Source organism: Megascapheus bottae, chromosome 3, assembly GCF_031878675.1.
Source record: "Megascapheus bottae isolate mThoBot1 chromosome 3, mThoBot2.hap1, whole genome shotgun sequence".
Lineage (NCBI taxonomy): Eukaryota > Metazoa > Chordata > Mammalia > Rodentia > Geomyidae > Megascapheus > Megascapheus bottae.
In genome coordinates this window covers 59140536-59153052 of record NC_143511.1, presented here as the reverse complement: position 1 = coordinate 59153052, position 12517 = coordinate 59140536, and the positions used below count along the sequence as shown (strand labels likewise).

At 49.3% G+C, this 12517-nt stretch overlaps 1 protein-coding gene across 2 annotated transcripts in view; it reads left to right on the top strand.

Moving 5' to 3' along the window:
* Cntfr (ciliary neurotrophic factor receptor) overlaps window positions 1–12517 on the top strand; it is a 40714-nt gene that overhangs the window by 15635 nt on the left and 12562 nt on the right. For both annotated transcript variants that reach the window (XM_090330143.1, XM_090330145.1), the window contains exons 3-4: window positions 7746–7830; window positions 11847–12080. In XM_090330143.1, coding sequence (XP_090186269.1) covers window positions 7746–7830; window positions 11847–12080 — 319 coding nt within the window. The remainder of the gene's footprint in view (window positions 1–7745; window positions 7831–11846; window positions 12081–12517) is intronic.

Here is a 12517-nt window from a genome sequence, read left to right as displayed (position 1 = left end):
CCCCACCACAGGCCCCCATCTCCGGCTGTGGAGGTCACAACAGCAGGTGCGGATACACCCCCCCAACTCACTCACATTGGGCCGCCTCCTTTTCCACAATCTCAGCCAGCGGCTGGAGCTAGGGGACTGTTGGCCCAGCCTCCCTCCTGGCCCCCCTCCCACTGGCGCTCAGCTTCTCCTGCCCCTTGGAAGAAGAGGAGGAAGCCTGGCTGCCATAGGGTGCTTTTCCTGGAACACTGAGTCTTGGACCTTAGAGAAGGGGGTGTAATAGTGAAAAAGGGATGTGGTAGCTTGAATCCTGACCCCAGCCTTACTTTCTGGATCCTATACCACTTAAGGTGGTAGTACCAAGAGCTGAGAGGAGGAGTAGGTTTGGGTTCAGAGAAGAGGGAAAGAGAAAGAGTCAGAGATGAGAATCAGAGAGACAAGGAAGACCACAGGGAGTGTAGGCTTCTCTGTGGCCAGCCATCCTAAGCCCAAGAACTGGCCCCTGACCTGGACCCACATCCCCTTCCTAGTGGGGGGGCCTGCAGGGCCAGCTGCCAGGGTCAGGCTTCCCTCCTCAGCCTGGTTCCCTCCCCGGCCTCTGGACTTCTCAGGCCTCTGCAAAACTCCCCTCTCCTCCCCCTCCACCCCCGCCCACACTGTCCAGGCTGGTGGGATCTGGGGGCCTCCCAGCCTCAGCCCCTCGTCCTCCTCCTCCTGGAGCTTCCTATCTGTCTGGTCTCTCCCAGGCTTCCCCTTGATCAAGCCAGGGCTCTTTCTTCCTGCCCACTGTGTCCTTGTCCATATTTGTCCCTTCTTCTCACTTTCTCCATCTCCAAGGGTGTATGTGTCTTCCTGGCTCCATCCTAATTCCTCTGCAGTTCTGAGGCCAGCAGAGATCTCTAGGCACTTGAATGAGTTACTTCATGCTGGGTCCTAATTTTGCTTGCTTCTGGAATTGCTATGGGTGGAGGGGAAAATGGTGAGTCCTCAAGGTAAAGGGTACCCTTTTTTCTTCGTGTCATGAGATTCTAGAGTGTGGATTGTTAGGGGAGACTGGAAGCTGTGAAGAGTCATCTCAGCCTGCTCTGTGCCAGAGCCCTCTGTCACTTGAATATGCTGGATTCCACCCTCTTCACCAGGAATGGCTGGATGTCCTAACCAGTAACCTTCAAATCTCCCTTCCATCTTGGGACTGGTAACTGCTTTGGGGTCATCACCTCCATGTTAGTTTGTGGTCCAGGCCAGATTGAGTCTCCTGGTCCTTGTCAACCTCTACCCAAAGCTCAGAACACATGATTGCAGATCATCGCGTGTACATAATTGTGCTGAGATCAGTGGTGCTTATAGCCCCATCCCACCCTGATTGTGCCAGGGACTCCCCACACTTGCTCTTGGTGGCCCAAACCTAGTTATGATTCTACAGGATAAATCTCTCTTGGGGAGAGGGTAAGGTAAGGGCAAAGGTAATTGGAACATTGCTGGGGGATTGTTAACAGGGAGAATTGGGCTGAGTGTTGGTTACTCAAACCTGTAATCCTAGCTACACAGGAAGCTGAGAACTTAAGATCATCATTCAAAGCCAGTCCAGGCAGGAACATCCATGAGACTCATCTTTCCAATTAACTATAAGAAAACTGGAAGTGGAGCTGTGGCTCAAAGTGGTAGAGCACTAGCCTTGAATGGAAAAAGCTCATGGACAGCACCTAAGCTCTGAGTTCACACTCCACATCTGACCTCCCACCTTCCCCCCCCCAAAATAGAATTGGGTCCTATATCCTGAACCAGACTCTAAAATTTGGTGATTGATCTAGAGTCCATCAATATGTCTGGTAGTATTGCTAAAGGTGACTGTCAGTCTCCATGTGTGCCAACATCATGTACACTGGGCTGGTGTCATTCTGTGTGACCAGAGTCTGTCAACATCCCTGAGTCACTGTGTCAGCTATTCTGTGTGACTATCAGTCTCATTGAGTCTTTCAGGTGAGGTTGCTATTACTACAACTGTGACATTCTCAACAGGTATCACTACCCTGTTGGTGTCATTGTATGTGACTGTCATCCCTGTGTTATTTCTTCTTATTGTGGTGATTGTCAACATCTCTGTGCGTTATTATCAACAGTACTGCTGTATCATTTTCTCTGAGTATTGTCACGTGTTATGGTGTCTTTGGGTCACAATAGCAAAAATTTGGCGTCTCAGGATTTGTCTTGTCACCTGTGTGTGTAAGTAATGATGACAGTGGAGCACCATGTTGGAAAATGTGTTGGACCCTTACTCTTCTGGGCACTAGGTTCCTTTCTTGCTGGCGGGGTATCCTCCATTTCCTCCTCTTTCTAGAGCTGGCCTCTTTAAGGAGTTTATCCAGAGCACACCATTTACATAGGCCTTATGTGGAATTCTATAGCATTTATCATCCAAGCCTATCCCAGAGTCCGGGGGTGTGGACTTGGAAAATTTATGGGAAAGATGCTCTTTGCCTTGGGAGAGGAGCCTGAGGTGAGCCAGGGCTGGACATTTGTCTGTGTGGTATTTTTTGTTGTCTCTGTGTGTGTATGTGTGTGTATTCATGTATGCCAGTAATGAGGCTTGGACTTAAGGCTGGTGCTCCACCATTGAAGCTACAGATCTACTCCCAGATTGCTTCTTTGCTTTCTCTCCTTTCCTTCTTCCCTCCCTTCCTTCTTTCTTTCCTTCTGTGCCAGTCTTAGGGCTTAAACACAGGGCCTGGGAGCTGTCCCTGAGCTTTTGTGTTTAGGGCTAGCTCTCTACCACTTGAGTCATTGCTCCCTTTCTGCCTTTTTTGGTGGATAGTTGAAGATTAAGCATCTTATGGGCTGGTCACTGGTGGCTTATGCCTATAATTCTAGCTACTCAGAAGTCTGAGGTCTGAAGATTGTCGCTCAAAGCCAGCTTGGGCAGGAAAGTCCATGAGACTCTTATCTCCAATTAATCACTAGAAAAACGAAAGTGGCACTGTGACTCAAAGTGGCAGAGCGCTAGCCTTGGGCAAAAGAGCTCAGGAATAGAGCCCAGGTCCAGTGTTCAAGTCCCACAACCTACTCCCCCCCAAAAGAATCATATGAGTTTTTATACCTGGGCTGGCTTTGAACTGGGATCCTCAGAGCTCAGCCTTCTGTGTTGGTAGGGCTACAGGATGAGTCATCAGTACCCATCTCAGTGGTATGTTTTAGATGGGTCCAACTAAGACTCCAAGGAAAGCAGGAAGTGAAACTGGCCTAGGGGCTTTCAGGATCCTCAGAGGATGCAGGGCAGAGATAAGTTTCAGTCCCCCGTCTCTCTCTGCTAGTCCTGGTCCTGGGGCTTGAACTCAGGGCTTGAGTGCTGTCTTTGAGCTTTCTTGCTTTACCACCTGAGCCACGTCTCTACTTCTAGCATTTTGGTGGTTCATTGGAGGTAAGACTCTTACAGGCTTTCCTGCTCTGGCTGGCTTCAAACCTCGATCTGCAGATCTCAGCCTATGAGTAGCTAAAATAATAGGTGTGAGCCACTGGATCCTGGCTCAGTTTACTCTTATTCCTTGGGGCTGGGCTCCTAGATCCCTAAAAATCCTTCTGGCGCTAGATGGGCCTGCTTTTGCCCCCATCAGTTCTTGATACACTGACCATCTCTTTCTTTCCAGCTAGCAGAGTTGGGTGGGTTCCCTTAGATGCTTTGGAGTAGACAGAGGCCCTCCAAGTGGCTTTTCTCCCTCTGGAATGCCTGACATTGTTCTTGAGCCTTGTCTTCCTCCTTGCATCTATTCTTCCATTTCTGTCTGTTTCTCCTGGTCCCTCTGAGTCTCCACTCAGCACTCTGCCCCTCTCCAGCCCCCCCTCACCCCATTTTGCTCCTTTTGAGCTCTTTCTCTTTTCTGGGTGCTCTGACCTGCAGTGTCTGTCTTGGTACCCCACCCCCACTCTGCAGCTCTAGCTTGCTCTCAGCAGCGCCCGTCTCCTGTGGCTGCAGCCCTGTTGGCCCAGGGCCCGGCCCTTACAGTAACTCATCGGGCTGATGGAGGCGACTTTGATGAAGAAGCTACCCCTCCCCCACGGGGGCTCTAGTTATGTGTGTGTGTGTGTGTGTGTGTGTGCGCGTGTGCGTGCGTGTGCGTGCGTGCGCGCGCGCGCTTGCGCACACATGCGCATGTGCATACAAGTGTGTGTACAAGCTCATGGGTATATGTACTATGTACATGCCTGGCCATCTTTCCCCTCTAACCTGGCTGAGATCCAGAAGAGCATGGAGCAGAGGTTCAGCCTTTCTCTTCTGGCACTTCCATCCTGTGAGCTAACCTTCATCCACTCTGCTAGCTTGTCTGCTGTCTATGCCCTGATTCCTGTTTCCACATGGTGGACAGTGAACCTGGCCTGTAGGTGGCAGGTGTTCCTTGTTGTGAGAAGAAAGGCTTGGGCAGAGGGTGGAAATGGAGGGGAAAGGTCTGAGGGATACTGGAAAGGACTAAGGTGTAAAACCAGGTAGGTTTCCTAGAACCAGCTTTGAATTCAGAGCTCCCTAACTTGCTGGCAATATGACTTTGATTGCTGTCTAAACCTCCAATTGCTAAAGATGGGGAGTGGCTGAGCATCAGAAAGAAGGAGCTAGGCTAATTGGTTCCTAAGGCTTCAGGAGTCATTTAAGCAGGAAGAATGTTCAAGGCCACATGTGCAGAGGAACAGAATGATCCCCTCCTCAGGACAGGGACAGTCAGAGGATCTGGAGCTGTGGCTGTGTGAATAAGCAGGTTCATAGAACCTTCGAGACTTTCCTGGGAAGGGTGGACAGTAGCCAAGGGCAGTGGGGAGCCCTTTCCCCTTCTCCCTTCTTCCCTTCCCAGCAAGTCAGGTTTACTCTACCCTCTACTCCAACTGCTGCAGAGCAATGCCCACCTTCATCTCCCTGCTGCAATAGCCATGTTTGTACTGACTCTAGCTTTTATCTGCAGTTTGCGTCTCTGGCACTTTCTCTGGGTCTTTCTGGCAGTATGTCTCTGTCAGTTACCCTGGCTGTGGGTCTGGCTGATTTTTTTTTTTCTGGCAATATTTCTAATGGTGCCTCTGATTGTTTTGCTGACAGTGTCTTTGTCAGGGTGTTTGGCTGGGTGTCTGATGGTGTCTTTGGCAGTGTTTTTAGTGGTGTAGATACTTCCTGACAGAGCATCTGGCTGTGGTTCTGGCTTTTTCTATAGCTGTTTCTCTGGGTGTATGCCTGTTTGTGTCTCTCGGTTCCTCTGGTATTTCTCTGCTTGTGTGTCAGACAGTTTCCTTGGCACTATTTCTGACAATGTCTCTAGTGCTTGGGCTGTGTTATGGACGGCTTCTTTGCCTGTTCTTGCTTTTCCTCTGGGCGTATCTGCTCAGGTATGGCTGGATTTTGTAGTGTTTCTGGCAATTCCTTTTATTGTGTTGACCCTTCTCTGACCATTTCTCTGGTTATTTGGTTGTACTCACTTTTTTTTTTTTTTTTTGTGGGCCATAAGGCTTGAACTCTGGGCCTGGGCACTGTCCCTAAGCTCTTCAGCTCAAGACTACTGCTCTTTCCCTCTAGCCACAGCCCTACTTCCTGTTTTTTTAAGTGATTAATTGGAGATAAGAGCCTCATGTTCTTTAGTGCTTGAGCTGGCTTTGAATAGCAATCCTCAGATCTCGGCTTCCAGAGTAGCTAGGATTACAGGTGTGAGCCACTGTACCCAACTAGTTATACCCACTTTTGTCTGATGATTCCTTTAATAGTTCATAATATGTGTATTAAACTGTGTCTCTAGCCAGTATCTTTGCTCTGAGGCTGACTATATTTGACAGGGTCCCTGGTTAGATTATCTAGTAGAGTCCCTCGTCTTTTTGCATCTCTGTTTCTAGGTGATTGACAATTCCTCTCTTTCTCTCCTCAGACCAGGGAGGAGAGAGTGTCATTTGGGGCAATTTTTATAGGAAATAGTTACTTCCTTGCTCTCAGGTATGAGTGTGTGCAGGGTCAGGAACAGGAACAGTGATACTCTCCCAAGAGGAAAGATTTCATATTATGGCCACTGAACCCCTCTTGGCTTCTTGTGTCCTTAAGGCACTGTGTACTTGCATGGGTACAGATAGACACTAACATATCTTTGCTGGTAGGAATACCAGGCTATGTGGGGGGGAGGGGGGAGCGTGTGGCTAGGGTGAAGAAGGGCCTGGAGTCCCTGACAAGGACTTAACATATAAAAACCTCTGTTTTCTCTTACACAATAAAGCAAAAGCCACAACTAACCTGGCTCGTGTGGCACTGCCAGGGTACTCTGTGTTTTTCAGAACCCAGTGGCCAGACTCAACAGGGTGGCTAGGGAATAACAAGAGATCCAGGGAGCTCCTGAGCAGCCAGGTTTCAGGATTTGTCCCCATGGGCTAGCAGGGGGCCTTATATTCAAGGCAATTTAGAGAACTACAGGCTTCCAATTAAGACATTACTCTTGCACAGGAATGGAGGGACAAAGGGTGACAAATGCAGCAGTAATAATCATGAAACACTATGTTGAAAATGAGCTATGCAACTTGTAGGTGGAAGTTGGAGGGAAAAACTGGGAGAGAGCGAGGGAAAAGGTGACATTGTCCCCAAGGAAATGTGCTTTTTGCCAGATGTGTAACCCCTCTATATAGCACCTTTATAATAACAATTAAAAAAATGAAAAACAACAAAAACCCATTACTCTTGCACTAGTGACTCATGCCTGTAATCCTAAATACTCAAGAGGCTAAAGAACTAAGGATTGTAGTTCAAAGCCAATCCAGTCTGGAAAGGCTCAGGAGAAGTCTATCTCCAGTTAACTAACTAAAAAAAAAAAAAAAAAAAAAAAATCAGAAGTGGAGCTGTGGCTCAAAGTAGTAGAGCACTAGCTTTGGGCAAAAAAGTTCAGGGACAGCACTCAGGCCCTGAGTTCAAGTCCTATGGCTAACAAAAAATAAATTAAAAAAATTACTCTTTCAGGGCCATGTTTGGCCTAGTGGTAGAGTGTTTGCCTACTATGTATGAAGACTCGAACTCAATTCCTCCCTACCACATACATAGAAAAAAAAAGCTGGAAGTGGTGCTGTGGCTCAAGTGGTAGGGCTCTAGCCTTGTGAAAGCCCAAGGACAGTGCTCAGGCACTGAGCTTAAGCCCAGAAGTGGCAAAAAAAAAAAAATACTCTTTCAAGACTGGGAGTATGGCCTAGTGGTAGAGTGCTTATCTGGCATGCACAAAGCTCTGGGTTCCATTCCTTGGTACCATATACAAGCCAAGCCAGAGGTGGTGTTATAGCTCAAGTGGTAGAGTGCTAGCCTTCAGAAAGCTTAAAGAGAGTGTCCAGGCCCTGAGTTCAAGCCTTAGGACTGGAAAAAAATTACTCTTTCAGTTTGTAATGTTCATAGCTAGTTAGCCAACCTCACCAATAAAGTGTATATGTATATGACCTCCAGATCGGTCGATTGATCGATTGATCAATTGATAGAGATATGTGTTCTATAAGTTATCTGTGGTTGATCATCTGCAGCTAGAAGTCTTACTGAACAACAAACTACTATAGGTTGTCTTCGATTAGTTAACTTTGGCCTACGGATTACCAACAATGTTGCTTTCCATTGCTTAGAAGAGGATCCCAAGCCCCATTAAGAAGGCCATTGGGGTCAAGATGTCCTGGCCTCAAATGGACTGGGATTTCCCAGTCTTGCCTGAGAGCAGGGGACTCCCCAGGAACCTCCTGCTTGGCCTGATGTGGCCTCTTCCCTCACTGTTTTCTTCTAACAGATGGCTGCTCCTGTCCCATGGGCCTGCTGTGCTATACTTGCTGCTGCCACTGCTGTTGTCTACACCCAGAGACACAGTCCACAGGGTGAGTAATTGGGGGGAGCTGTGCATGAATCCTCATTGGCATAGCTGCACACTAACACCACACAACAGGCACACTGGCATTCAATGGCATTGTTACACCTGGGCATCCTGAGGAAACTGTCATATGACATTGATATACAGGGTGACCCGCTGATATTTCATAGACACACCCTCCACCATTTTTCCTGGGAGGTGCATGCTAATCAAATCTCTGGCTTTAATTGGTCTGTCTCTGTTTTTGTTAGGGAAGGTTCAGGTTGGGGATGGGTGGGATAGGAGCTGGGAGCAGAGCAAGCGGCAGTGTTCTACTGCAGTTTTTGAGCAAAGGGGGATCTCTCCTTCAGCAGATATGTGGAGAGCACAGTTGAGGGCCCTGATAGGAGGCAGTAGGCAAGCCTACAGGTCACATTCTACCCTCAGCCTTATCCAAGGAGGAAGATGGGGACTGAGCTGGTGAGGAGGCAGAGGAACAGATGGTAAAGGGTAGGTGATATCCTAAGGATGAAAGACCGTTCACCAGAATGGCTGGAGGACAGAGAGACTGCTCAGGACCAGGACTGTTGACTGCCTTCCTACTCTTCCTCTACTTTTTTGTCCAGTCTGAGTCTTTCCCACAACCCATAAGACAAGGAACTGGCCATCTGCCTGGGAAACCTGGGCCCTCTTCACATCAGGCCCTCTGCTGCATTTTAGGTAGCATCGCAAACAGCCATGCCATAGATCTGAACTTGCCTCATGCTCCTTAAGTGTACCTTTTGGGAAAGGGCTAAACACAAAGGGACTTTCCCAAGTCCATTTTGGTTGAGATGGGTGGAAACAGGGAACGATGAGGACATCTCCAGGGCCCAGGTATAGACAGGACCCTGTATAGTCGTTGGCTATGCCCACATGTGTGTGACATTGCCAATATGGGTGGCCATGCCCTTTTAGGCCTGTATTCTTTTTTTTTTTTTTTTTGTGCCAGTCCTGGGCTTGAGCTCAGGGCCTGAGCACTGTCCTTGGACTTTCTCAAGGCTAGAGCTCTACCACTTGAGCCTCAGCACCATTTCCGGCTTTTTTTCTATATGTGGTACCGAGGAATCGAACCCGGGTCTTCATGCATGCTAGGCAAGCACTTTAACCACTAGGCCAAACTCCCGGCCCATAGGCCTGTATTCTTATGTTTGAGACTATACTCCACATGTGATAACTTCTGTTTCTCTTTGTATGTTTGCTTAAAACTGTATCCCTATGTAATTTCCTGCCCCCACCAAGTGTAATTGTGCCACCAGTGGCAGTGGCCTTCTGATGCATACATGTCATGTGTCAGGTGCCTCTGAAGTGTGGGACAATGCCCTTGTGTGCCTGAATGCATGTGTGATTGTAAACTAGTAGATGGATGCCTGTCTTCTGTGCATCTTCTTTGTGGGCAACTGTCTTCATCCTGTGTATGTGGGTGTGAAGTTGTTAGGATGCCCCGGGGTGGGGGGCTGTTTCCGGCATGTGGTCCCCATGTGAGCCTGAGCTCACAGGTGTGAGGGAGCCATCAGCTCTGTCCCTGTGTTCTTCATGTCTATGACCTCATCCTGTCTCTGTCTCTCATCCTGGCTTCTAACAACCTTTTCACAGCTGATTCCTTTGGAGCATTTGTCACCATGTCAGGGCCAAGAACCCCCTCCTCCCCTGCTGCTTGATTTAATTTCTGAAATGGACAGCACATCAGTAGGGGCACCCAAGGGGCGGGAGGAGAGCTGTCCAGAAACAAAGGATTAAACCACAGCCCTCTTTGAAGCTGTTGTATGGCTGTGTATATTTCCATTGTTGTGTTATTGAAGCTGTTGTAATCATCATGTCATGTTGTCCCTTCTACTTCTGCATCATGGCTTAAGTTGTCTTTGTCATTGTGTTGTCTTTTTTTTCCCCTTCTTGTCCTGTCCTTCTGTCTTTGGATTGTCATGGTTGTATGGTTGTATTTCTGTTTCTGTTTCTCCTGTGAGCACAGGATGTTATTCCACTACAACTGTATTTGTTGTGCTGTTGGTTTGTGAATTGCTCATCTGTGGTTGTACCTGTCTCCCAGTACGGAAAGGCCCAGGCACTCATAGCAAAGGTCCATGTTAGTTCTGAGCCGTTGGTGGTCAGTGCTCATGTGTTGCCTATGGGATCCTGATGGCCACACCCCCTCCTCAACGGTCAGTTTCCAGCCTCTTCCTTAGGCAGCTGGATGCAAAGTCTCTGCGGGGGGGGGGGGGGTTACAGAGAGAGGGGCTTGGCATGTTTCCTGGAAGCTCCAGGTTTTTGGAAGGGAGGCTGGAAGGGGGCTCAGTGGCCGGAGTTTGTGTATTGGTGTGTGTGTGGGGGGGAGAAACGACTCGATGGCCTGAGTCTTGGACACTGGGCCTCTGGTCGGGGGAGGCCCCCATTCAGCCTCACAGCTGTGGCCTCCAAGGCCCCCAGCCACCGCCCTTCCGCCCCGTTCATCCTCTGTTCGGCTTGTCCCAAGCTCCACAGACAAGTGGTCAGGGCTGGCTGGGTTTCCTGCTTCCCTCTCCTCTGACAGGGACAGAGAGGCTCAAAGAGGGGCAAGGCAGAGACAGGCAGAGAGGGAGAAAGACACTAGAGACACAGAGACCCTGGCTCAGGAAAGATGACAGAGGCAGCAAACAGGGACAGATGTTCCAACACAGAAAGGCAGCCCTGGGGAGGGGGCTGGACTGAGGGGGAGGGGTAGCTGAGGGACTCAGGGGGACCACTGCCCCCCCCCAGTCCTGGTGGTGTTAACAAGTCTAATTAAGAGGCCACTGGCCCAACTTAATTGGCTCGTTAACAGGAATTGCCTCTGAAAATCCCCCAACTCAGCAGGGTGGCTCTCTGGAGGGGAGATGTGAGCGAGTGTTAACGAGGGATCCCGCAGCCCCCCTTACTGCCCCTTCCCTCTCCCTTATCCCCTCCCACCCTCGCTCCACAGCTCCACAGATCTGGCTGGGATGAGGGAAGCATCTGTCCTTCCAGGCTCATGGGGCAGGATGGGAAACATGGCCTGTGTGTGCACGCGCATATGTGAGTGCCTGTGTGTGTGTGTCTGTGTGTCTGTGTGTCTGTGTCTGTGTGTCTATCCACCCCTCGCTTCCAATCTCACTGCATGCCTGCCTCACTGATGCTGCTGGTGATCTGCCTCTGACTTTCTCTGTCCCACTCACGGCTGCCTCCCCAACCTGGTGCTGCCTCTGGACAGGTGCTCCCTTCCACTTTTCTGTCTCCAGTCTCCTGGGCTCAGTCCATCACGCCTGGGTTGCTGAGGCCAGGGCTGGGGTTTGCTTTGGCTCTGACAGGCCCCTCCTGGGGGCAGGAAAGGCATGGTCCGAGCGTTCATTCAGTCCCCCCTAAGTAGTTTCTGCTTCATAGAGTTGACAGCTGCCAGGACTTCCCTGGGGTTCACTTTAGGGCCTGTCCTGTCTCCCTTCATCCCAAGTCTTACAGGGAGTGAAAGGTTGAAAAGGTCTTGGGCAGAACTAAGGGGAGAGAGAGGCAGAGAGAGAGGAAGGGAGACAGAGAAACAGAGACAGAAAGATAGAGAGATAGAGACAGGGAGACAGAGTGGCATCCCTCAGCACCAACTTGCCTAAGTAACATGTCAGTGACTGAGGCTAGCTGGTTAGTATCAAGATGATTGTAGGAATCAGAAAACTTTTTAAAGGATTCAGGGACTGAGTGGACCCAGGTTGGAGGGGAACTGGATTTTCACTGGAAAATAAATCCTTCCAATCTCTCTCTCTTTTTCTGTGTATCTCTGTCTCTCTCTCTTTCATATACACACAGCCCCTGTACATGAACACACATATACAAAAAATGAAAACACTGCATACTTGCACAGCTACAGAGTTTTGCACAAGCCCACCTCCAGGAGACACTCCCATGGTCAGCCATGACACACTTCTGCCACTCTCATTTACGTACCTCATCTACACACTTTTACCTGGGTTACTATGCAGAGCTCTGACTTGTAAATTTTGTCCTGTGTCCTCCCTATCCCCACAGAGGCACCCCACGTGCAGTATGAGCGCCTGGGCTCAGATGTGACACTGCCCTGTGGAACAGCAAACTGGGATGCAGCTGTGACATGGCGGGTGAATGGGACAGATCTGACCCCTGACCTACTCAATGGCTCTCAGCTGGTGCTCCGAGGCCTGGAACTGAGCCATAGTGGTCTCTATGCCTGCTTCCACCGTGACTCCTGGCACCTGCACCACCAAGTCCTGCTACATGTGGGCTGTAAGTGTCACCCCCAACTCCTTTTATGAACTCTCAACTTCCTTGACACCCAGACATTAAAACCAAATCCAGTTCCCTCTTGGGTATGAGGCAGAGGAGGAAAAGAGAGCGTGCTTTGTCAGGACAGTGGCTGGATCTGAGTTTTGCTAGAAAAATCAAAGATGGGAGTTTGTAGGCAAACAGTTTATTTGAAACGTGATGAAAACTCTGTAAAAGAATGGAAAGGTTATTTAGAAAAAAGAAACTGTTAGCCAATAAGTCATGAGTTATTAAGATGATATTCCTTGGCAATTAAAAGTATTGTTGAAGGAGTTCTAGGTATAGAGCAGGAAGGCTCACTGCAGAGGCATGAAGGAGCTGGAATTTTTATATACTCATTCCCACCTCTGTTTGTGGAAGGATTCTCCTAACATGGGAATTGGTGCCTTAATTCCCCA